This window comes from Hippopotamus amphibius, chromosome 10, assembly GCF_030028045.1.
Source record: "Hippopotamus amphibius kiboko isolate mHipAmp2 chromosome 10, mHipAmp2.hap2, whole genome shotgun sequence".
Taxonomy (NCBI): Eukaryota; Metazoa; Chordata; class Mammalia; order Artiodactyla; family Hippopotamidae; genus Hippopotamus; species Hippopotamus amphibius.
Window position 1 is genome coordinate 28,526,071 of NC_080195.1, and position 25,905 is coordinate 28,551,975.

The 25,905-nt window shown below is 44.6% G+C and overlaps 1 protein-coding gene across 1 annotated transcript in view; it reads left to right on the forward strand.

Annotated features, from left to right (window-relative positions):
- KCNU1 (potassium calcium-activated channel subfamily U member 1) overlaps positions 1–24,680 on the forward strand; it is a 162,537-nt gene extending 137,857 nt beyond the window's left edge. Inside the window, exons 20-26 of the mRNA XM_057697307.1 lie at positions 353–449; positions 3,667–3,891; positions 5,196–5,382; positions 11,149–11,220; positions 14,348–14,487; positions 21,912–22,112; positions 24,522–24,680. Of these exons, the coding sequence (XP_057553290.1) occupies positions 353–449; positions 3,667–3,891; positions 5,196–5,382; positions 11,149–11,220; positions 14,348–14,487; positions 21,912–22,112; positions 24,522–24,680 (1,081 nt within the window). The remainder of the gene's footprint in view (positions 1–352; positions 450–3,666; positions 3,892–5,195; positions 5,383–11,148; positions 11,221–14,347; positions 14,488–21,911; positions 22,113–24,521) is intronic.
- The last annotated feature ends 1,225 nt before the right edge of the window (positions 24,681–25,905 follow it).

Consider the following 25,905-nt stretch of genomic DNA (forward strand, 5'->3'; position numbering starts at 1 on the left):
TCAGAACAGAAGCAAAATTAAGAGCTGAAATGACTACCTTCAAGGCAGTTAATCTAAAAGCGAGAGACTGGTGTGTCTGTTAAACATACACACACGTGCACACACATACACACACACACACGGTTATCGTTGGCTTTTGCTCAAAGTGCTTAGTATGTCCTCAGCTATGAAGACATTCAGCCTTTGGTGTCCTTCAGACGTGAATCTTTATTCTGGAGTCTTGTAGGCCCAAGGTCATTTTCCTTATGTTATTCTTCACTTCGGACCTGGGGCTCGAATGAGTTTGACATCATGCTTTGTTACAACAGAGCCCCAAGTGTTCCCAGGCTAACTCTGCATTCTCTGTATTTAGGGCTTTTCTCTATGAAATGGAACAACAGTCTGACCGCCTTGATAGCAGTGGCATGTTTCACTGGTGTACAGCCACCCCTTTGGACAAAATGATTCTGGTAGGTGATCTTGTACCTAATCTCAGATAAAATAAAGCTCTTCTTAGGATGGATGATATCCTTCCACTAGTCATAAGCACCTGCCCTTTCTCTTTGTAAACTGTGAATTTTGAAGGAAAAACATACCTCACAAGCCATATGAATGTATGCAGAATAACAGATGTGGCATTTGACAAGGGCCACGTGGGTAATACACTGGGATTTAAAATAATTAGATCAGATTCTTCAACTACTTTTCCCCTCCTTTCATAGTTTAGCTGAGTCAGTTATGCAGAATAATATTCTCCTGAAACTTTTGCTGTTTTGCTAGTAAGTCTAATTAATTTAAATGCACCAGGGGAACAGACTATTTACAAGAATTCTGTGGTCTTTTTTTTTTTTTTTAATTAAATAAACATTCCCTTAATTTGTTTTTAAAGTTTGGACTTTCTATAGTATTTTTTCCTTAAAGCTGGCTATACTTAAACCCATGAGCCAAGGGTGTATGTCCGAAATGTGCAGCCCTCCCACCCCACACAGCATGAGGGAATCCTTATAGACATTAGAATCCCGTCCGTGTCTCTGTCCTCTCAAGGAGACAAACTAACTCAGCTCACTGAAATGCCAGCAACCGAGATGTTAAAGCCTTGCATCCTAATCCCAGGCTCTGACACCTGCTTTCTGGTTGCCCAACCTATTCTTGTTTTCCTGAGTTGGAAACGCAAGTATAATCTCAGTGGTTCACCTTGCAAGCAGTCGTTGGTAAATTTAAGTAATAAAAGATGACTTTTTAAATTAAGACTAAACTAATAAAAGATGCTTGCATGTTGTAAGAACCCTACATAACTTGTTCAACTCTGACTAAAAAATAATTATATATTTCTTGCTTTCCAAAAGCAGTTTTGTTTGCTTTTTTCTGCTAAACACACAGACAGACAGACACACACACACACACACACACACACACACACACACACTCCTGTAGCTCAGTGCCAATGTCCTGACAGAATATGTTCCAGTTTTTGTAAAAAGCCCGATCAATCATTTGATCAGAAGCACGAAATTGTCAGAGCTGTCATATCAACTGGAAAACTATTAGGGCTGCTAAAACTCACCATTTTAGCAAGTATGTCTGATTCTAAACAAAACAAAACAAACATCCGTTTCAGTGGGAGAGAAATCTTTAGGAAGGTTGGGAGGTGGTTATAGACGGAAGCGTCCAAGAGACCAAGAGACAGAAATAGCAGACATGTTCTTGTACCCTATTCACTGAGCCCGCAGACCGGTGCCTATGAGAGAGGCCCCCTCGTGACCCTCGATGTGGAATGTAGTTGAGAACACCGACTGAGTCTTCTGATAAATTTAGAAAGGGCTCTCGTTTAAGAAATTCTAAGGGTTTGGAAGCTGCGACCGTAGAGTGGAAATGTCCAGATTACAAAATCTGGGCCAACTTTGAACTTGGTTTGGTTTGCAGAAAAGTCATACGGAAGTTATACTTGGAGCACATAGTGAGTCCTTCCCTTCCCCCCAGAAGCCACCAGCTTTCTCAATTGGGAGACACATTTGTGCCACAGTTCCTTGCAGAAATTACCTTTCTAGCTTTGCCCATTCATTGTGATCTGCCGTGTATCTTGTTCCTAATTGTTTAGTTCTACTCAGAAGAGCAATTTCTGGACTTCAGGCCTGTTACATTAAATACTGTTAGAGGCTTCCTTATTCAAGTTAAAAGTAATCGGATTAGCCAGAGGCAATTATGTAATAGATTTAGTTAAGATTCACATCACTCTCTAGAAAGGCTCTCCAGACAAGTCACTTTGTTTCCCCTCACAGGGCCACTCCCTTTGGAGAGTGTTTCCCAGGCTATGCTAATTGGACAGAATCTAATTGTTGAGATGTCAGATGTGACTTATTTATCCTTAGATTTCAACCTCCCCTTTAACCCAGCAAAAGTCTGGTGTAAGGATGAATGATGCATTCCTTTGAAAGATTCTGAGTCTTCATGTGCTCAGGAGTGTAGAACACGCTTAAACAGGAAATGCTTGTAAATACATTTAACAAGTTCTCTAACAGCTTCCAAGGGTCCTCCTCTGAAAATCCAGGAATTCAGTGAGATTCAGATTTGGTTAAATAGTTATTGAACAACCCTTAAGGAGTCGAGCGCTGAACTAACTTCTCATATATTATTTAATTTCCGTGACAGAATTAACTTTTATTTATTTTTAAACCATTTAAACTTAAAGAAATGCGGAGTCATAGAAGCTAACTAGTTAGTTTATGGGCATTCCCTAATTCATGCCAGAGAACAAAATCAGGGCTTACTCTACCCATCCCAGCACCGTGAGAGAAGACATTGACTCATTCCCTGGAATTAATCACAGAGATTTAAGTTTCCTACGGGAATATCATCCTTTTCTCTAAAAATTACACTTACTGTCTTTAAAAGTCTCTGTGTATGTGGGGTAAACCTAATCTAAATAGCCATCACATATATTATTTTGTGCTCAGCTTGAAATTATAGGGGAGGTGTTAAAAACTGCTGATAAAAGTACGAGACATATTGAAATGTTTAGGATCAAATGGAATTTTTGTAACCTCCTTATTTATTTTGTGTACTTCTCGCGATCGATTGCCGCAACTCCGGAGTCTACGGAATCCGTTCAGTGCAGTATGTGGGGCCATATGAAATTGCCAATATTCAACCATTTTTGACCCAGAAAAAAGGCAATTTCATAGGGTTCAAAGTAATACGTATATTTTCATATGTGTGAAAATCCACTGAAAACTACAGCATGGTGTACAACTTGGGGTGATTTGCAGGGCTCACCAAAACACAGGTTTAGCAGCGGGATTTGGAATCTTTTAGTGTTCCAGTGAATCGTACTTTAGCACATATGACACTAAAAACACGTGATGAAAATGAGAGCTATCTTCCCCATGTGGTTCAATGACTTCACACCTTGAGGAGTGGTGCTGACCTGAGTTTGCACTGAGACACTCCAGGCTAATAGAAAACTGGAAGACGTGAAATAAGAAATAACTCCACGAAAAGATACAAAGTATAATTGTCCCACCGTGGATAAGTTCCATGTTTTTATGAGTGATTTGCAAAATCCAATCATCCTGATGAAAGTGTTAGTGTGAATGTACCTAGAAGCATTGGGATGTGGGGAAGAGCCCTCTTTAAGGGACCCTCATCATGTTTCTGAAAATGACCAGACTCTGGCTTGCTTATGCTTAGAAACGAACGGACAAGTCAAAACATGAGTTTCGGAACCACATTGTAGCGTGTGTCTTTGGAGATGCCCACTCAACACTGATGGGGCTTCGGAATTTTGTGATGCCTATGAGAGCTAGCAGCTATACCCGCCAGGAGCTGAAGGACATTGTGTTCATTGGGTCTCTGGATTACCTGCAGAGAGAATGGCGATTTCTCCGGAATTTTCCCCAGATATACATTCTGCCTGTAAGTGTCGCAGTGAGGCATGGTGAATATTTATAGTGATAATAATATTAAGAGAAGTAGGATTAAGAATGATAGCAATAAATAATAATAGCTTGCAGTTCTGCGGTGCTTACTGGTACCAGAAGATGTTCTACGCATTTTGTACCTATTAACTCATTTAACCCTCCAAATAACCCCATGGTGTAAATTTTAAAGATGTTGAATTTTAGGCACAGAGAGAGTACGTTACCCACTCAAGTTTACACGGCAGGTAGGTAGCAGGACTAGGATTTAAATCCAGACGTATTTCACGTGTTACGTTTATAACTCTGTTTGTGGTGTTTATGTAAATGGGTTTCTCTGCATTTCTGAATCTGATTCTGACCTATTGGCTAAACCTAAGCTGACACCGGCCAGCCTTTGTGCTCTGACTTCCTCATCTTTTCTGGCGATTCGTCTGTTATGAATACCATCATGCCACGTGGTCCTTGATAGGTGTATGAAAAGGAGGAATTCTGAGAAATAGATCCATTCTGCACATGTGGCATCGTGATTGTAATTGTATTTGCTCTGAACCCACCTAGGTCTGTATCTCATTGTATTGCCACCATTTCCCTGGATTAAAAAATAGATATATGCAGTGTGAAATGCACCAAAGCATTTGATTTTTCAAGAGCTAATGCCAGCAATAGGTAAGGAATATTCTTCAAAAAATGGTTGTCTCAAGAAGCAAACTGTATTTTTTTTTTGTCACCATACAATTCCCTACACCCCCCTTACTTTTGTCCATAGAAAAAGAGGAAAGAAAATGACCAGAAGTCCTCAGATTCAGCTAGTGTTAGAAATGGCCAGCATTAGCATCTCAGCTGCCTAATGGCGGGACCAGATCTATCCCTATGTCTCCACCAAAGGAAAGAGGCAAGTGCCACTTTGCTAATTAGTCAAAGGTGCCAGTTGGGGCCACCTCTGTGCAAAATGGTGAGGATGCAGAACTGGCCTGCAGATCTGGACCTTCTCCCGTGATTTCTTTCCTCACCACTGTTACCCTTATTTGGATTCTTTTCTCCCACGTGAGTCACCTAAGTGGGTTTAGGCTCCCCTCTCTCCACTCCCCTTTGTCTCATCCAGACGTGCTCTTGGAAGGGGTCTGCAAAATTAGCCACACTCAGGTGTTCATGAATGAGAAGGCTAAAAGTGTCAGATATCAGGGAACTAAGTCTTAAAATCAAGCCAGTGGAGGCTGGAGAAACGTTGGCTCAAAAACTCGCATCTGAGAGCCACCAGCATCTGAGACATCTGCCTTCTGCCTGGTTTTCTCTCAACAGGGCTCTGCGCTCTACTCCGCGGACCTCCATGCAGTGAACATAGAGGAATGTGACATGTGTGCTGTCTTATCCTCCCCGTCGAAGTCGTCGAGCAGCCCGACCTTGGTGGACATGGAGCCCATCATGGCCACACTCAACATTGGATCGCTGTGGATTAGCTGCTCTGCCCAGATGCCTGCAGGGCCACGTAAGAGCAACACTGTGATGGGAGGAGGCTAGAGAGAATGGGATCAGGAAGGAGAATTAACTCCTCTCCAAAGAACTTTAATGATGGGGAGGAAGAGAGGTAGGGCCCGCTGGCCTATGAAAGTCCATCTAGCTCTGAGAATTCTGTACTGGAATTAGCAGACAGTTCAGTCCTTGGGAATCCTAGTCAAATGACAGATGGTGTCCATCTTCTAAATGGAAGGCACATAACACTGCTTTTTTCCCATCTTAAGGAAAATCATGGAGTAGTAAGTGCTGTTATTGTTATGAATCAAGTATCAGTGAGCATAGCCATTGGTATTTTATTATCATTAACAACAGGTATTGTTAATCAGGTCTCACTGGAGCTTGTAGATGTTGAAGTTACTCTTCTTAGTTTTGTGGTTGAGAGAATGATGCCTAATTCTCTTTCACTCTTCAAGATACTTTCAATACATGAATTTTTAGATTATCTCTAAAGTACCTTCCAATTTCTATAGACTAAATATGTCACCTTTCGACTTCAGATTGGAAAGAGATGGTGAGAAGCGGGGCTCTCTTCAGGATAGGTTCGTGTCTCTGCCTCTTTGTACTCCTCTCAGTACCTGGTACAATTATGGTCGCTTTGTAGATACCTAACACACACCTATTGAGTTGAAGCAAATGAGCCAGTAAGCCGGCCTCGTGAGGAGTTTCCATGCATCTCACTGTGCCCAAAATGTGCTTCAGGTAAATTCCCACTGCAGAGTTGTGGCTTTCCCTTCTCCCCCAGATGGAAAAAGGCTTATCTATTAGTCCACTTATAAAAGTTGACTACCAGCCACTCGACCTAATGTGAAAGTACTATTACTGAAGAATTTGCTGTATCTAGGACAGATTTTTAATTCAGGAAATGAAGTGACCCATGGTTGGGACCTCCCCCACCACCAGGTCCAGCGATTTTCCCTTGGGGATGTGGATGCTCTGTCTTAGGGTCAGGCACTCTGACCTCGGGCCGCATGGCTGTTGACCACGGCTATTCCACTCTGCGTGGATCGTGGAGAGAGGGCAGATAGTCCAGCTGTCTCATGGCTATCATGGTTACGGCGGTGGTTGAAACTGTTCATGAATCAAATCAGGAAACCAAAAGAACACTCTCTAACTCCTAGTGCTGTTACTAGGAAGGAAAATAGGAGGTTCTTGGGACAAAGGAATAAGTGAATAATCTAGTCCAATCTTCGGTGCGTGACTGAGCCAGCTACTTCCCAGACCTTCACTAAACAACCAAACGCCGCTCAGCACCCAGGGTTTCAGGGTTTATTGCAAAGTGGAACTAATAGCAAAGCACTTTCTGAATATCAAAGTGCATTGAAAATCCCGACGAAGGAAGTGTGAGCTAATCTGAAGATGCGTAAAATGGCTTTGCGTTCTGCATGTCAGTCCTTGGCGTAGCAATTAGGGTCGCTCAGATTTACACAGGATTTGTTGGGGGGGGGGGCATGGGGGGTGTGTGTGCATCATGCTTGCAACTTTCTAAAGTTGGACAGAAAAGTATTTCCTCCGAAGGCAGTATCGTCAATGTACAAATGAAAATGCCCGCTCAGTAAAAGTGGAGCGTGAGCTGACAACACCATAAGCCACCTAGCTAATCATCAGATGACTTGTCCCTCCTATTATTTTTTTAATCTCACCTCCTATATAGGCTAGGAAGAGATAAACCTATGATTTTAGGTCTGGTTTCTTTTATATCTGGTGATTCTCATCCTTTCACTTATTCATTTATTCATTCAACAAAAACACATTAATTTTGTATGTATCACATACTCTGCTACAGGCTAGGTTACCCTTAAAGGCACACAGACCAGATTGGTAGGAAGAAATAGAGGAGAGAGGAAGAAAAAGGCTGGGAAGGAGGAAGAGGAAATGAAGGAATGTCAGAGTATTTGCGTCACCATGAAGTATGAGTACATGCTCTCCCCAATGACAAAAGGGAAAGTTTAGGGAAGAACGTATTGTGTAGGCATTGCACCTCTCCTTGCGTGGATGTCATCGTACCCATTTGTGTGACAAGGAAATAGAGGTCCAGACTGGCTCTCCTGTGCTATGTAATAAAGGTAGCGCCAGTAAAGTCACATTCTGAGCACACAGGAATAGCCAAGGACTGTAACTCAGAAACCTCACCAGTTACGCTGGCATCGCAGGAATGTACCTGGAGTTTGCATATAGAAATCCCCAACCCTCAGAGAAGCCTGTTTGGTTCTCTTAACCATTCTCTCCATTTCACACTAACACTCCTCTTGCAGCATACCAAGCAGGCAGCAATGGGCATGCCCACCTCCAAGCACTGACAGTATAAAGATTGTGAAATTCTGCCAGGAGGGAGAAAACATCTTCCATGCTGCACAGTTTTCTTTTCCTTCTCCTAAGACAGTTCCCAGCCAGGAGCAATTTTGCCCCTAAAGGTCATCTGACAGTGTCTGGAGGCAGTCTTGGTTGTCACAACTTGGGGAGATGCTATTGGCATCAGAGATACTGCTAAATATCCTGCAATGCGCAGGTGCAAAATGTCGATAGTACCAAGATTGAGAGCTCTTGCTCTGACATATCTGCTGAGCCTTTTATGGGACCAGCGGGCTTTCCCACATCTTCATGGTCATGACAAAGTTACACATAAAACCCATCTAGGACCACCTAGGCTATTCCATACAGTGGTTCACCAAGGGATGTTGGAGGTGGGGGAACAGCAAGACGGAGGACTCTCTCGAAAGGACCAGACCTCCTGGACATCTCCATGGGAAACTTTAGGCTTTTCACTGATGCTCTAATTACTGCCCTGTCACATCACAAGAACAGGTTGGCAAACCTAGGTATTGAACTAAATAATCTGTGGCATAATCTAAACATATAACGGTAATTAAGTCTGACAACTTAATATGCTACTGAAATTTAAATGTACAGTAGTAATCTACAATTAAGCAATCTTTTGTAATAGCACCCTGCCAGCCTGGAAGATTTCAGGTATAATACTGTGTACTACTAGGTAGCAAAAATATTGACATTAGTAAAATGCACCCATGCTATGATCTGACATGTATTCAAATTAGCCATTCAAATTAACCATTGCTGTACCAGAACAGATGGAGTTAGGCAGAAACTCTGTTGCTGTCCTCCCGCTGGTGTCAGAGGAGATATTTATACAGTTATGTCAGTTGATGTGGATGTGTCTCTATCCAATAAGAACATTTGACTCTGAAAGTCAGGATATTCCAAGCCCTTTTAGAGGGAATTAGAATCAGAAAGTAGAGTTCGAAGGAGGATTTCCCCTTTGAGGGAAACTGATCTCCATATTTTATGGAAAATACCAACCAAACCTTATATATTTTAATAGGGCTTTGTAGCCCTAAAAAGGGCATGGGCTTTGAACTTGGTGCTGATTGGGGTGTGAAAACCCATCCATCCTTCACATGCCATATAATCTTGGGCAAAGTGTGTAAACCCGAAGTTAGTTTCCTCATCTTCAGTGGTGATCTAACGCGACATAATTCACAGATTTGAGGGCACCAGAGTATCATTCTTACCTCCCTGCAGTTTCCACTGCTCACAGCAGCCAGAGGGATCTTGTACAAACATTTATTGGATAACGTGTTTCCTCCTTTAAAGCCTGTAATGGTGACCCATGACAATTATAGGAGAATCACATAGGGTCTTGCAGGTCAGTAGGGAGCCTGCACTTCCTCCTCCTTCAGTCTGTTTATCCTGGCTGTTTCCTGCCTTAAGTTCCTTATCCCATTCCCTCTGTCTGGATGGCTTTTGCTCATTGCTCTGGATGACATTCCAATGTCAGAGAAGCCTCTTCAAACCCTATCTAAGTCACCTCCCCAGGTCAGTCACTACCCCCACAGTACTCATCACTATCTGAAAATATTTTGTATTTGCAACATGTGGTATGTAACCGGGCAGGGACTGTTCACAATCCTAGCCTGGAATCAATACTCTTTAAAGATTTGTAGGAGGAGGACAGGAAGGAAGGAAACAAGAATGGAAAGAAGGAAGGAAGGAAGGAAATGTACCTAAAGCAGATAAAGCATCTGGCATGGTTCTGAGAATGAAGGAGAATCTCAGTTCCCCCAAGTCTCCCTGCATTATGAAAATCCCAGAAATTTGTTTAGGAAAAACAGTTGAAGGTATTCAGATCCCGTCAGCAATAAGATTTCCCAGTGAGTTTGGATATCTGATCGCTAGCCATCACGCAAACCCTCCTCTTCCACAGCTGTGTGGATGAGGTTAGCTCCCCCTGGCTGCTGTTTCCTCACCTGAAACTAAAGGGTTTTGCTGAAGTCCTAAGGCTATTTCCAGTTCTAACTGTAAGCTACATGTGTTGGGCTCCTCCTGTGGCACTTCCGTGTTCACCCTGAATCCACCTGGAAGCATGACTCCAAATTTTAGTGGCGATCAGAAATGTATTCATCTCTACCCCGCGTTAATAAGAAGTGGCTCTTTTACGGAATATTTCCTGGGGAGATGGAAGAGGTGGTAAATATTAGAGAGCATCGCATTCTATCTCGTAACGAAACCTCCCTTTGGATTTGCTCTTTTCCCCTGTCCCCATCTAAGCGGCCAGTTTCCCCACCTCCGTCCCTTTGTCTTACCTACCTCTCTCACCTCACCCTCCCTCCCCTACCACTTACCTGGCTCGGGGAGACCAAAGACCCTCCACATATTTCACCTTCTTCCAAGGCAGCAGAGAATCTGAATGACAGGTAGGATGTTAACTTTCACAGTACTTTTTTCCCTCTTACATACACAGCATTCTCAGAAATGTTCAAGAAAGGTAACCAGTGGTTTTAAAGCATAACTTCTGATGAGATTACTGTGCATTTGTTTGCTTTGGTTTGGTTTGGTTTGTTTGTTTGTTCATTTAATCAGGATCCTAGTTTCCTATTTCTATCTTCCCTTCTCTTTCTTTACCTTTTTTTTTTTTTGGCAGGGGTGGGGGGGTTAACTTGGAGACCAGAACTCTGGTGTCATTCTTGTTTTTGAAATTCCTTGTTTGTCCACACTCTGAGGCTATGTTCCAGGCCAGAGCTGAGCACTGGATCTCTTTGGGATTTGAGGCTCAAGGAGGGAGATAAAGAGCCTCACCTTTTAAGGCAGGAACTGAACGCAAAGGACAGAGGCCCCCATGACCTCCCACCCAAGTCTTTAAGGAATTCCAAGACATTATGGACTGGGGAGGCCAACCAGAGATGGGAGGCAGGCGGTCAGTCTTGCTGAAGAAGAAAGAGGACATGGGCAGAGCCTCAGCCCAGAGAGGATCTCAAAGAGGCAGAAGCACCAGGAACCAGAAGCCAGTCGCTGTGTCTCCACAAGCTCTCCTGGGGCAGCACCTCCTATTTATTCACAGTTTCCTGAAAGTTCTACCAACAAGTGGATGTGGTTTGAGGCACTGCCTGCCTGAACTATCACTCAGCACTCCCACTCGGCAGAGAATAATCGTATTTAACTTAGGCTGCCAGTGAGCAGCTAAGGGGAGAGCGTCACCTTTTTTTGTAATTCACTTGAAGTGCTATTTAGAAAACACACACACACACACACACCCCAAACATCTGGAAAGGAGAGGCTGAGGCCATCTTTTTACAAAATATAGAAAAGGATTTGGGATTTGGGCACTTTGCGAAGATAAAGCACCAAGTGCCAGGGTGCACTTCTGCATTCTTGTCTGTGCTTCGAGCTACTTCTCTTGCATTTACCCATCTCTCTCCTCCCTTGCTGCTGTCTGTGTTTACAGAGTGTGCTTGGTGCTGCAGTGACTATCCCGGGAAGGCAAAGTACCGAAGGATCCCCATCCTCACTGATCTGAGTAAGTTGTGTTTCCAGAACAGAATTCAAGGGAGAAATCTCTGTATCCGTACTTGATGTCCTAAGGTTGTCTTCAGGATCCATGGTCAAAAGACTGAGGACCCAGAATGGGGCCCAAAGACCATTATGGGCTTGACTGGATGTTATATGGGCTTTTACCTGATTGGTGATGTTGACATCCTCCGGCAGAACCCGTCATATCTGGGTGTCAGGGTGCAGACACCCTGCCTTCTCCACTCTTCCAGGGGAGGGGATGTGGACCTGAAAACTGCAAGGAAGGCTCTCCTTGTACCAACTTCTCTACCCATCAGGTGCTTTCCTCTTCTGCAATGATACCAGGACAGGAAGCGAGGCCCCCAGGGTGCAGACTCTAAGAAGAGGCTCACCCTTGGGGTCCTTAAATTTTGCTTCTCTGTGTCTTCTTAACCCCAGCCCAGAGCAGCGCTCTGCTAAAATGGAAATACTCCATGCAGAAATAACAAGATGAGCTGTTATCTCTCATCAACACCTTATGGAAAATGCACGTGTATGAGACTTTCCTAGATGTGAGGAGCCCTGGGGGCAGCAAGAAGGGCAGGGAAGGCAGGTGCCTGTGTGCATTGGGGGTGTGTTTGTGAGGCACCAGGGGAGACCCTGGGATTTAATACTGATAATAGTTGGTGAGAAAAAGGGAAGTTACCGAAGAGGGGGCGGTACCTTTCACACAGTTTGGACCAACTCAAAGATGATCTCTCAAGCTGGTCCTGAGCATGAAATTTGACTTGATTCCAGAGTGTAGCAAACCTTTTAGTGGGGATTTTGTGATTCAGAGTGTGTCAGCTGCGTGAGACTTTTACCAAACTAGATGAGCAGACCTCATAGCCCTAGAAATGAAGGGCTGTGAGGTCTGGTTTCCCAAGCCAGGCAGACATAGAGAGGACCCAGTAGGTAACACTACCACATGATTTGGGAGTGGCCACATATCGGGTGGGCAACAGTCTAGTCACCCTGGATGCTGGAACCGCAACTTTTCACATTCACCTTCGAAGATCTCAGATACCTTGAGCCTGCCTTATACCTGCCAGCCTGCCTGTAACCACCCTAAAGCTGTTGGCTACAGTTCTTATTTATATTTTATTTTTATTTTTCTACCCTTTTGAGCCATCTCTGACCCCAAGGTGTATATACACTGAGGACATTGATCAGAAGACTGTCGTGTAAGTTAGAGTGGTCGGGGAGGCCAGCCAGCTTCTTGCTGGCCCCAGAAATACATCTGGTCACTCTCCAGTGACGAACAGCTTTGTTCAAGTAAAGACTCTCTGGCACCAGGCAGCGCCTGTCAAATTAGCCTAACAAATCACCCGCCAGCTCACTCACTTTTTGTTCTTTGGCTGGCAAGAAAGGGTCACTGTGACATGAGAGCTGCAGGTCTGATGGCCAGCACTTTGGTACAGAGTGTACAGTGGCCTGCAGGAAAATGACTGGGAACACTGAGGCCACTGGCTTAGGATGACACAGCAAGGTCTGTACAAGGGCTCCTGAGGTACGTGTGTGTGTGTGTGTGTTGAGGGTTGGCAGTGCAAGAAGAGGAAAGTATGTGCACATAGGAAATGTGGGTTGATATTAGTCATACCTCCTTCATCTTTTATAAAAATATGTATGATTCTTTCCTACCAGCAGTCTATCACTTCCCCCAGATGTACTAAGGGATAATTTTAAGAATTAGGGACTAGTGCAGTCTTAGCTAAGAATGTACCCTGAGTTGTATGACCAGTATATTTGTTTGTATCTGTAATAGGACGGTCAAGAACATTAAAGGGTCTAAGACGTCATGCTGTTTGCAGACTAATAGGTTAATCTGCCCAGTTTCGCAGCTGCGGACAGAAGACAAGAGACCCCTGGGTTGGAGACAATGAATGGTTTATTAGTCACATCGGTAGCGATAGCCAGAGTATCATCACTTTTGTGCTGGCTTCCCAAGACCTAGTTCCCACAGGGGGACACGAAAAGGGCCAAGTAATAGCTGGACCCACCATGAATTGCTTTGTGGGAGAGGCACCCTGAGCTTTGGGAATCAGCATCTTTTATAATGGGCAGTAATCATGCCTTCCCTTTACTCTGGTAGGAGATATCATTGTCTTCCAAGGCTGTTCTCTATACAGACATTTCGAAGCAATAGTCTCGGAACAAAGGCAATCAGTGCCTTTGCTGTCCTCCTGGAAATGACCAATTGTATTGACTACAGAAGCTGCCTACATTGGGGTCTTAGTTGCAGCCGGGGGCCTGCATAGATTTGCTAATGGATAACTTGGCCACTGCTGCACTGGTCTGATTAGGATGATTCTGGAAGCCCTTGCTGTTCAGAGTGTAGTCCATGAATCTGTGGCAGCAACATCTGCAAGCTTGTTGGACATATAGACTCTCAGGCCCCACCTTAGACACGGTGGATCAGAATCTGTATTATAACAAGACCCCAAGTTGCTTCATAGGCACATTGCATTTTCTTTTTTTTTACAATTTGGTATTTTTTTTCTTATTAGTAATGTATATATGTCAATCCCAGTCTCCCAATTCATTCCCACTCAAACCCTCCCCACTTTCCCCACTTGGTGTCCATATGTTTGTCCTCTATATCTGTGTCTCTGTTTCTCAATAGGCACATTACATTTTGAAAGGCACCAATTAACCCATTTTGGGCCCAAATGACTAAGAACCCAAGTAAATACCAAGCCATCTATGACATAGTATATGGAGAAAAAGACAACAAGGGGGGTGACCAGATGTCCGTATTTATGCCTATGGTCCCTGTGTGATTGCTGAAAGTGTCTTCTTTTTCTTCTGAAAGTGTCCTGTCTTGAAAGTTAAATTATAAAGGGTGACATTCAGGACACTTGCTTGGAAAAACTGGGCCTGAGGTACAAGGACATCTCCTTGATGATGAAGGTCCCCAAGAGGGTTTCACGTCTTCAGGGGATGAAGATATTAATACTTGGAATGAAAAAAATATTTACTGAAGTGGAAGGTCCCACCTTGACACCAAAGTAGCCATTAAATCCTTTGAGCAATGATCCCCCCTTGGTCTGCCTGGTCTGGAAGTCCTGTATCCTCAAGTTTGTCTGCCTGCCTTTTCTTGCCTCTTTTGCTTGCAGAAAATCCTTCCAACATCCACTTTATTGAACAGCTCGGTGGGATGGAAGGAAACTTCTCAGGAACGAGCCTGCATCTCAGCACTTCCTTTGCTACAGGCACTGTCTTCTCCGGCAGCTTCTTGGATTCCCTCCTGGCCACGGTAAGTGCACTGAAGCCGAGGCGCCCCCACAACTGAGCTCCTTGCTGAGGGGAGAGTGAGTGGCTCAGGACTCGGGTGAAGGATGATAGCTAACCCCTCACAATTCTGCATTCTTGTTGATTTTCCCGAAAAGGTTGTCCACACACATTATTTCACCTCTTCTCATAACCACCTGAGCAAGGGAAGCCAAATGCTCACATTTTTAAGATTAAAATCTTGAATCCCTTGGAGCCAGAACACTCAGTACCAGGAGGAATGAGCACATCAACAGCGTAGAACCCACCTTTCAGCTCCAAGTGCATCTTGGCCAACCAGGCTTTTTGGTGTCAGAGCTTGGGCGGTGATACTGCCTTCTCTTCTCTCTAAAATATCCTCAAGCTATGCAGAAATTGGCCATGAAGGGATGCAGGGTTCAAGGAAAGCACTTTGGCCTTTGATGGTGTGACTTTCGTTCAGAGCTGAGTCCAGTCTCCCTCCACGTTGCGCCTCTGCTGGAATGCATTTTTGATGCATGGTTGTTCTTTCCCTGCGGGGCTCCCTTGCATGGATTACAGAATCTCCAAGAGGAGAATCCATTCATTGAACAAAGGCCTACTGAACACCTTGTAGGGCGCTGTCCTAGGTGCTGAGGACACAGCAGTGAGGAAACAGACCTGCGTCTCCGCCGGTGTGGAGCTTGTGCTAGTGGAGGAGATTGATATACACCTGATAAGTAAGGAACATATAAGGTATGTCAGCTAGACAAAAGGGCCACGGAGATGTGAGAGAGCAAATGTAGGGTTTGAGGAAGGCGTTGAAAGTTCAATAACGCAGCCGAGGAAGGCAGCCCTGCGAAGGTGGTATGTGAGTCAAGTTCTGGGAAGAGGAAGCACACGCCTTTCTGATCTTTGGGGAAGAAACATTCCAGGCACAGGGAGGGTGAGGTGGGAGCACTGCCAGTGTGTTCAAGGAATTTGACTAAAACTTGGAAAATCTGTGCGGAGTCATTTGTGAATGCCGGCAAGAACTCCTCCCAAGGAAGTGCTTGTAACCCCCTCCCTCACAGACATCTCCTACCTGAAGGTTCCAAGAGAAGGGCTGCAGGAGGGCTGAACATCTGTGGACAGATGCTAACATAGCACAAGGCTCTAAGCACGGTTTGATAGATTGGCTACCTTCTGGAATTCTGCGTAGAAGAAGCATCATTCCTAAATGTTATAAGTGCCTCAAAAGTGCAGCTTGCATGTTAGGGGAGCGTGGCTGGGGCACGTGCATCGCCCTTATGGCTTCAGTGGATTATGTTGTCCGGCTCTGTCTCCCTAAGCCTTTGAGGGCAGGGTCCTCATAAACCCCATTGAGCTCTCAGAAAGGTAACACTATGTCAGTGATCGTTTAACATTAAACAGGCTGATAGACTATGAATTCCCTAAATTAAGCAGCATTCAACCTTGACTGAGCCAGTGAGAGAGTCAGTGAGCAAGTGAAGTCAGGTTGCTTTCCTGGGCAGGTGGCTCCTTCAGGGAAAGGATTTAAAAACCCTGCCTGTCATGGACACTTCAGTTACCCTGCCTGTAATTAGGGACTGGGGTGTCAGGCAGGAGGTGACTTGAACTGAATCTGTCTGCAGGACACATTTTAGATGGGTTTAAGGTCCCCATTCTCTGCAGAGATCCCTAGATGGCAGGCAGCTTTGTGCCTTAAATTAAACTCCAGCCTCGATTAAACTCCACTAGCCGACACAGCTAGGAACAAAGTCACAGATGCTGTTTAGAATCGGTGGGAGGGGCAGGCTGTGCAGTGAGGACCAAGAGAGTGTACCGAAAGATGCACAAGCACATCCCACAGCCAGCATGGGAGACACAAACTTGGTGATGAGGGCCCCACCCAGGCTTCTCAGCACTCACCTTGTGAGTCTGACCCTGCGACCTCTCTGAGGAGCGTCCCTTCCTCCCAGGCTGCCTTTAGCTATTGTATCTCGTTCTGCTAGAAAATGAAATAAGCTGTGCAAAAACTCAGGAGTCTATTCTGAGGCCCCATGGTGAAGTCTGTGGGAGAGATGCCCATACGGTGTCCTGGGATGGGGGACAGTCCCATGAGGTCACAAGCCACATTGGACCCTCAGCCTGCCTTTGGGGACTCCTGGTAAGTGCCTGGTCTGGCACTGGCACTTGGTCATCTGGTTATGGTGTGAGGACAGCAGCGGAGCTTCGGGGTAGAAGGCATCCTGTGTGTGAAGGGGGCGGGCTTGGATCTTCAACTCTTAATCTCTACCTAGTGGCCCCCTGCCCCAGCTCCTGAATCCTTGATGATGGACAGCTCAGCAAAACGAACACATTTTACACTGTTTGGAGCTCCAGCTGCAAATCTCTGGCCATGATGAGCTGAACTAGACCCTTGAAAATGCCCAGGGGAGGCTGCCCACTCTTTTTCTTCCTGCAGACCTGGTACTGCTGGCTCCACTTGCTTTCTAGGGATAGGGGTGACTTTTTATCACACCAGCCACACAGGAAGAAAGAGCCTGAGGGTCAAGCCTGAGCCTCCGGTTTCATTGTCTCTGCTCCTCTGAGGACCATTTCATCTTGGCTGACCTCCAACCTTCCCCCTGCTCACTGGTGGTGAGAGCAGCAGCCTCTAAGAAGAAGAGAACATTTATCCTCTTGCCCTGAAAACATCTGGGGCCACTGTGATGTGTCCAGAATATGTGCCTAGCACCCTGTATGTTTTCCCCATCTCCTTGTGCAGACATGTGGGAGTAGGGCCAGGGTCCCGATTTCCCCATAAAGTTAGGGTGGCAGTCACAGGCCCAGGGTCATCACTCCCTCCATCACATGCCCACGACAGACACCATTGATGCTCACAGGTCCCCTCCTCCTGGTCACACCTGCAAGTCTTTCCCAACACAGACTCTGAGGCAGCATCTTCTGACATTTTCGTTGCAGAGATCATATTAATTATTAGAGCAATATCTGGGGTAAGAACAGTAGTGACATCATCTCTCAGGCACTTAAGGTCTTTGCTGAACGCCTTCCCTGCATTATCTATTTAATTCTCCTGTCAACCCAGCCAAGAGGGTACAGTTACTAGCCTTGTTTTACAGCTCAGGAATCTGAATCCTAGAGGGTAAATAATGTGCCAAAGGTCACAGCACTAACAGATGACAAGTTGGTTTTCAGACCCAAATTCCTGAGATTCCAGAGTCAGACCAAATCCATTATGACCCAATCCACTGCTGCTCCAGAAGGCTTTTTCTGTGATTACAAGAGTCTTTTCGATACACTGAGGCTGAAGTTCTGCTTGGAGGAATCCGCCTCCCAGGGTGCTTCAGGGTCCCTGAGGGACGGGCAGGGAGGGGGAGACCAGGGTGCACCCCCCCTCCCCAATGCCCACCCCCCACCATCAGAATGACTCTCCTCTCATCTGGGTCCCAGGCGAGGCTCCTGCATAAGATTGATTCAAAGAAGGATTTCTGTTGTTAAGAAGACTTAGAAACCACTGCCCAGAAGTCAGAGAATCCAACCAATAGAGAGGCATCAAATAAGAGAGTCAGATTCATGTTCTCTCTGCTGTGAGTCAAGTCTGCAGCTCCCAGTTGGGAGTCTTGTCCAGGAGATAAAAGTCAGCCATTCCGCTCCCTTTTGTACATCCCTTTTGTCCCGTGGTTTCCCTCCACAAGGAGCATCTTCCAGATTCGACTCTTCCCACCTGCCATCCAGCTTGATGCACCAAGAGGTCTGTTTCCCATGACTGCACAGTCAGAGGTTATAATTAGAATCAAACGTGTGTTTCCCTGGTGCCCGTCCTCTGCAGAAGTTCAAGGCTGCAGACAAGGGCATTCAGAACAGGGCCCCTCGGGATAAAGGGGGCTGACACCTCAGTAGCTCCCGAAACAGGATTAGATCACCTCCTTGACTCGCATCTCAGTGAACTCTACCTCGACCTAATATCTTCCTTCTCACCTGTCCCCGGAAAACAGCACTGCACTTCCAAGTGGCCCATAAGAAACACAAGGAGGATGAATTCACAGGTCCCGAGGAGAGAACAAATCCTGGATAATATGGCATGAACTTGTCACCACCTGAAAGTCCTGAAGTTCTGTTTTAGATTTTCACGCAGTTTTCTCTTTCTATCCCCTGATATACCAGTGATTTTTTTTTCAAGATTAAATAATGGATTTTCCCTCCAAATCTTCTGATTCAGCTGACTCTGTGGTTTCAAGTATCCCCTGGAATACTACCGTAAACCACTAGCTCAGGTGGAGAAACATGCCTCCAAGGTGTAATTTGGATTCACTTTTAATCTTCAGTTCAACGCTATAAAGATTAAAATATAGAGGGGCACTCAGACCCCTCCGTATGTGAGCAGGACTCCCACATGGATTTATAATAATAAGATTTCAGAACTGGACACGAAATTAGGAAGCATTTTCCTTTAGTTATAAGGGAGGTAAGGAAAGTAACGGAAGTTACCTGGCTCTCTCAAGTTCACTCAGCTGGTCAGTGGCAGTTTTCCTACCATACAGTTTCATTCTCAACTTAGAAGTTTTTCTCAAAAAATGTTGGTCTTAAGGCCTTTTGAGATTCTCAGAATTAAAGGTAGTGTGTGGCTAGGATGTTAGTATCTGTGTTATTAAGGAGTAATATTCTGGGTAACGAGAGAAACCTCAAACTTCACTGTAGCTAAAAGTTAAAACACTTCGGGCTGCAACATTTTCAAGCATCAGAAGTTCAAATTCTGATTGAAATTATTATGTTAGATATGAGATATATTAGGTAATATAAATCTGATTATATTGAAACACTATTCAAGTTTAGAAGTCCTAAAATATTTCAAGCACATTTCAACTTTCATATTGTCTTGAGAAAGAAAAAAAGAATGAAAAAAAGGAAGGAAGAGAGAGAGGGAGGGAGGGAGGAAAGAAAAAAGAAAGAGACCCATAAGGGCAGTGTCATGGAACCCCACATAATAAGACTATAAGAGGAACTCACAGAGGAAGGGTGACAGGTAAATCCCATTATTTTCCCCAATATAGAATTGCAAGCCTTTTGATGTTGAAACTGAAGAAATGATATATTCAAAAGCTAAGCCTCTCTCTGTTAAATATGTAAAGTACATATTTCCCTAGAGCCACAGACACCAGGATAACCCTAGAAGTTACACCTCTTCTTTAATCAGTGGAGAATTATTCCAACAGCGTTATGTTTGATCCTTCTACACTGCGACCACTTGTTCTTAACCGGATTGCTGTCCAACCTGGATTTACTTTCTCCACTCCTTCCTGGATTTCAGGGGGCCGGAACCACAAGCACTCTGTGGGTAGCAGGACGAAACAGGGAGGAAATGTAAGGAGGTGGCTGTCACTCAGGGGGTTCTTTCAGTCTGGACATTAAGATGGAGAAGGCATTTGAAATTACCTTTAACCTGAAAAATATTGTAAAAGTTATTTTCTTTTTTCTCTTCTGTTAATTTATATAGATTATATTATGGCCTAGGTCACCTTCTGCAGCGGGCTCTACATGTTACTAGCAATATTTGTTTATTTGTTAAAAATCAATTACCAATTGCACTCAATATTCTTACAGCTTTTTTGCACTCAATTTTTAAAAATTATTTACACTAATTATTTGCAGTGCTCTTTGCACTCAGTATTCTTATACCTGTGTGGTCTGATGCACTCCTGAGGACATGAATATTAAGTAGACAAAGTCTGTCTGAAAGGGCCCATCCTTTAAGGCAGTGTTGCTCAGAGTGTGACTCAAGGACCACCAGTGTCAAAACTGCCAGAGGTGCCCTTTAAATCCTGATTCCCACTCTTGTCCATAAGTTCTGATCCAATAGATCTAGGATCCTAGAAACCTGCTCTCACAAACATCACTCCAGGTGATCCAGGTACATGAGAACCAACGTTGAAGACAACAGAATTTAGTAATGTGTGCTCTGTATCTCATTTAGTCCTGCAAACAATGCTTAAAGGTAGGTATTCTCATGTCATCTTTAAAATCATAAAACTATGACTGAGAAAGAATACACGAATTATCCAAAGGTGTTCCAGTCCACTAGGACGTGCCAGTCCAGAATTCAAACTCAGATGTGCTCCATACAAACAACTAGCTCTAAAATGCAGAAGAATAGAGTAGAGTAAAAGCCAGTGGCCACGGGACGTAAAGAAAAGAAAATTTCATAGAGGAAAGGTCAACCAGATGTTCTAAAGCAAAGGCATACAGGAGTAAAAGTGTTGCTTGAGCAACTGCAACTGGACTGGAGTGCACTGGCGATGAGCTGTGAGAGGGAGCTGGTGTCAGATCACCGGGGCTTTGAATGCCGTGGAAACGAGTCTGAGCTTGATTTTGCTGTAGGTTCGAGGGGTGGGTGTCGTGATCTGATTTGCATTTCTAGACAGTCTCTCTGGAAGCATTTTGAGCAATGGATTGCAAATGAGGAGAAAACTAGGAAAGAGGTCCCTCTCAAAACCCAGACTTCAGAAGATGAATCCCTGAATTGGGCTGTGGAGCAAGCGAATGGTAAAATTTCTCAAACGATAACAACTAAAGTCATTTTTATTATTTCTGATGAAAATGAAATTACTGATTTTTCTATAGGTAATATATAACAATGTAAGTTCTCATTTCTGCTGGAATAAAAGTCCAATTTAGATAAGACAAAGGGTAGAGAATTAAAAACACTATATAGATAAAAATAGACTTGAGAAAGCCTCAAGGGCAGTTATTACAATGGTATTTCCATGGTATTTCCGCTGCCTAGTGGACACAGTGTGTAGGAATCCTTTGGGAAAGAAGCTTAAGAAAGCAGCTAGGCTTATTCAGACTCAAGCTAGCTGCAAACTAAGTTGACCCACAACGTCAATCTCTGGCTTCATTTTGTTGCCAAATATTCTAAAATTCCATTCATTTACTCAACACCTACAATTTTCGAAGTACAGTATAACAGCTGTGGGAGATTGTTACACCTGTCCTCAAATAGGTCAGAATCAAAAGGAATATAAGTAGATTCACATCCGGAAGATTCAGATATAGACGACAATGAGAATATCAGTAGTCCGCTAAGGGACATCTATACAAGTCTCACTAAATACCGATTTTAAATACATGTCGATGATTATCAGGGTACGTATGCCCTGACATACTCCTCTGGTCATTTTCGGAAGAGGGGTCATCCTTGGGGTCGGTGTCATTGCCCATTTTCTTCTTCTGCTACAGTGTAAGTCCTCCCCGAGGGAGCTGGAACAAGATCAATGTTATTTTTCTCCGCACTTTGTCCTAACCCAGCGTCCTACCCAAACTGCCAATATTTGGGGTGATTTTAATAATGATGATGAGAGACACTGCTTTGCGCCCTCGGATCCATTCCAAGCAGCGATTCCCGCTAAATCCCCACGTCTGTCCACCTCCACCTTCTGACGTTGCACGTGCCCCGTTCTTGCCTTCCAGGCTTTCTACAATTACCATGTTCTGGAATTACTTCAGATGCTGGTGACAGGAGGGATCAGTTCTCAGCTGGAACAACATTTGGATAAAGAAAAGTTCTGTGGGCCGAATGACAACTACTCTGCAATTTCACCTGGAAGGACGCAGTCGCGGTGTAAGCTGGGGCTTCTGTCCTTAAACCAGATCATTTTGTCAGACATTCAAGTGAGTCAACTCTTCTCATAATAGAATTTCCCATGTCCTCACCTCCCTGAGTTTTGGGAATTGATCCAACCTGTTTGGGTTCCTCAACAGCCTATAGTATGTAAATAATAACAATAATAATAACAAAAATTAATGTAACATATTCATAGTGTACAAGGGTGAGTCAAAAATTATCTGCACTCTGGCTGTAGAATTTATTTTAATTAACTTTTAGAAAAGACAAATACATCATTTTTTGACATAATCTCAGTGCTTTTCAATATGCTTTGTCCATCTGTCAACAAGCTTTTGTATTCCCTCATTTAAAAATGTTTTAGACTGATCTGGAAGCCACAAATGCACTGCTGTCTTCATTCCTTCATCAGAAGTGAATCTTCGTCCTTGTAGGGCTGCTCTCAGGGGACCAAGCAGGTGAAAGTCCGATGGAGCAAGATCAGGACTATAGGGAGGAGGCTTTAACACCTCAAGATGAAGTTTTTACAGAGTGTTGACAGTGTGGGCAGAAGCATGCGGACATGCACCCCCTCAGACCACAAAAAATGAATCACTGCACGCTGCTCTTCTTTAGTGCACATCACCAGTGGGGCATCCATTTTTGCTCACACCACAGTGACAAAAGAACTGATGTAACACATTCACACCTGCACAGCAGTGACTGGGGAGACAGTAGCCTTGAATGGAAAGCGATGATAAGACAGTGCGGCCAGCAGAAGTTTTAATATAACCGAGTGTGGATAATTTTTGGCTCACCCTTGTATTTACAATTTATATAGTACATTTTCACGTGAAAATTATTTTTGCAACAATTACCCATCCTCCAGGTAAAAAAGTGCACAGGAAGCATCAGAGAGGTTCTATAACTTTGTCCCTCGACAAGGATATTAATAATAAGTGCAATGTTAATATTCACTGAGTATTTGCCCTGAGCTTGTCTGCTTTGGTTTTTTTTTTTTTTTTCACTTTATCTGTCCAAGGATCTCCATGGTAGGCATGGTTATTAATTCCATTGAACAGATTAAGAAGCTGAGGTGCAGGGAAACAAGTACTTACCTGAGACCATATTACCAACCAATGGCCAAGCAGGGTCCCTCTAAGGCAGTCTGACCTAGGGCCTGCCGACTCTCCTTACACTTGAACTACTAAAGAAATCTGATCTGGACCTCCATGGTGGTCCAGTGGATAGGACTCTCCACTTCCAAGGCAGGGGGCACGGGTTCAATCCCTGGCCAGAGAACTAAGATCCTGCATATTGGGACACAGGCCAAAAAAAAAAAAAAAAAATGGAGAGAGAAAGAAATCTGATCAAGTCATCTGAAATCAGGCAGAAGAATTCCATGTTTGGGTCTAAGAATCTGACTGGGCTAGCCAGTGAAAAATGCCTGAGTTTTCTTAGTCCTCTGAGCTAGCAAGCAGATTATATCAAGGAGAAGCTAATTCTGGCAAATTCCAATGAGGTATCTGGGCATTTGGGGATCTGAGTCCAGGCTGTGATGAGGAATCTACTTGTTGGTGTGGTGCCTCTTGGTTTAGTTTCGAGTGACATGGCATTTGGCTTCCCGGTGTCACCATCAGGGGACCTGAGCAGAAGCCCTTCTTTATAAGGAGTAGGTTCTTCCTGCCTCTGTGCCTGCTGTGTCTCGGCAGGTATTGCCGAGAGGGGCGAACCCCGTGCTCTGTGCATATGAATTCCAGGTGCAACAACATTCCAAAGCTCCTTCCATGGTCCCCTCCTTCGAATTTCTGAGATCCTGACTTCCTCATCTCAGGTTGACTTGTGATTGATTCTAAGCCCAGGACAGCTGCCACCAGCACTTCCTGTTGGTACCGGAGGTGGCGGCAGACTGCTCAGCCCTTTCTTCTCCATTTATGTCTGGTCCTCACTCTGTTGTTTACCCCGAGGAATCACAGAACTAAACAGACTGTTCTCTTTCCACTTCCCGGAACCCATTTGCTGCTGCTTTTGGAGCCTGTAGTCTACTCGTGGCGCCTTGTGGTCAGTGGCTGAGAGCAAGGTCAAGAGGAGGGTGAGAGGGCGGCGCTCTGGAGGGCACTTAACACCCCAGGTCATTAAAGGCCTCGAACACTGAATTTTCCAACCCGGTACTCATTGTGACTTCTTAATCGTTACCAAAACAGCCATAGCAATAAAACGAGCATAGCACCTTGCGCACCACGCCCACCACAGGCTCCTAAAAGTGATCAAAACAATTGCTGGTATTAGATGCTCAAAACTAATGGTAAACCTGGTTTCCAGCCCACTCGCCACTGCCACCAGAGGGGTGTTAGTAGGTGGCTCTTGGATCTTCCAAACTTCCACTGGGAGGGAAGGCAAATGGCACTCCAGTAGGTGCTCGTTATGGCTTGATTCAAGTGCCAGCAGACATATGTGTTTCTCTCTTCTCTCGCCAGCCAAGAATGACCTTTGGGCAAATGTTCTGTGACTCGTTACGTACTCGTGGAGTCTTGTGCCTGGGCCTATACCGCATGATAGATGAAGAAGAGCGCAACCCGGAGCACAGAAGGGGAGTATGCCAGTGTGGAAGGTGCTGTCCACCTGCCCAAGCATGAGGGCCAAAGCATCTCCGTTCAGCGTGAAAGGCACGGCTAGAGCTCAGGGCCCCCAGGTGCAATGAAGGATGTGGCGGAAGTAGATGACCATGTAGGATCAGTGTAAACAATAGGCACGAACCCTGGCGATTGGGATCCAGTTAGCATCGGCCATGTACGGAGAACGGCGTCTCTGTCCCCTGTGAAGTTTCAAATGTAGACCCAGATTTTAAGTCAGGGTACTTTTGTACCTTACCCCTCATCCACGTCTGTGTGACTTTTTAAAGCTGAAAGCCACTGGTCCACACTGGGAAGATTTACTTGTTCAAAACTAATGGTAAACCTGCCAGACACACTGGGTAAATATTTATTGAGTGCCTCTTTTCCAGTCGCTGTGCTTTGTCCATCTAAGTTATGAGAGGGATATGTAGAGATTTCAGTTTAAAGAAAGACCATTCTGACAGCAGTGGAAAAGATAGAGAAAAGATGTGTTGAGGTGGGAGGGGAAAAGAAAGGGTGCCGGCTACAGACAGCACAGTAGCGCAGGTCCAGACTAAGTGTCTCATGGTGGGAACGGGCAGCACTCGGTAGAGAAGGGGAAATTAAAAATAAGAGAGCGGAAATGGATTGATGAACCTGTCTCAGGAGAAAGAGGAAGGAGATCAGGTCACTCCAAGCAGAGTAGTCTTGAATCCAAAGAAAGGCGATTTCTCTGCTCCTAGGAGAACAGAAGGAAGAGGAAGGATGCCAAGGCAGACCTGGCTGTAGATGAGAGCTGTGCATACGGGAACATTTACGTAACACTAGGATCTCTTAGTGATGTACCGGCATAGCCCCTGCTGAGAGCAAAGAGAGGGGAACTTTATACGGAATTGAGATAAAGTTAAAAGTTACATTAATCACTGCAAGGAATGGAAAAAGGAGTTTACTGTGGATCTGTAGAAGCAACACTGCAAAGTGAAAGGGTAGGAGATGGGAAATCCCTGACAAAGTTAAAGTGCGGATGTACTCAGAGTAAGGAAATGAGAGAGAAAGCACGAGGGGAAGTTGTGGTCAGAGAGTGATTTATTGAAGCATAAGATTTTAGAGGCAGGATATGTCAGGAAGTTAAAACATCAGTATGTGGCCAGGAGAGTGGTTGGGAGATAAAGATCTCTGGGTAGTGGAACTGAAAGAAATTGATCTGCATGTTGGAGTTGTAAATCACATAGACACTGTAGGCACATAAGGTGATGGTGGCACTAGA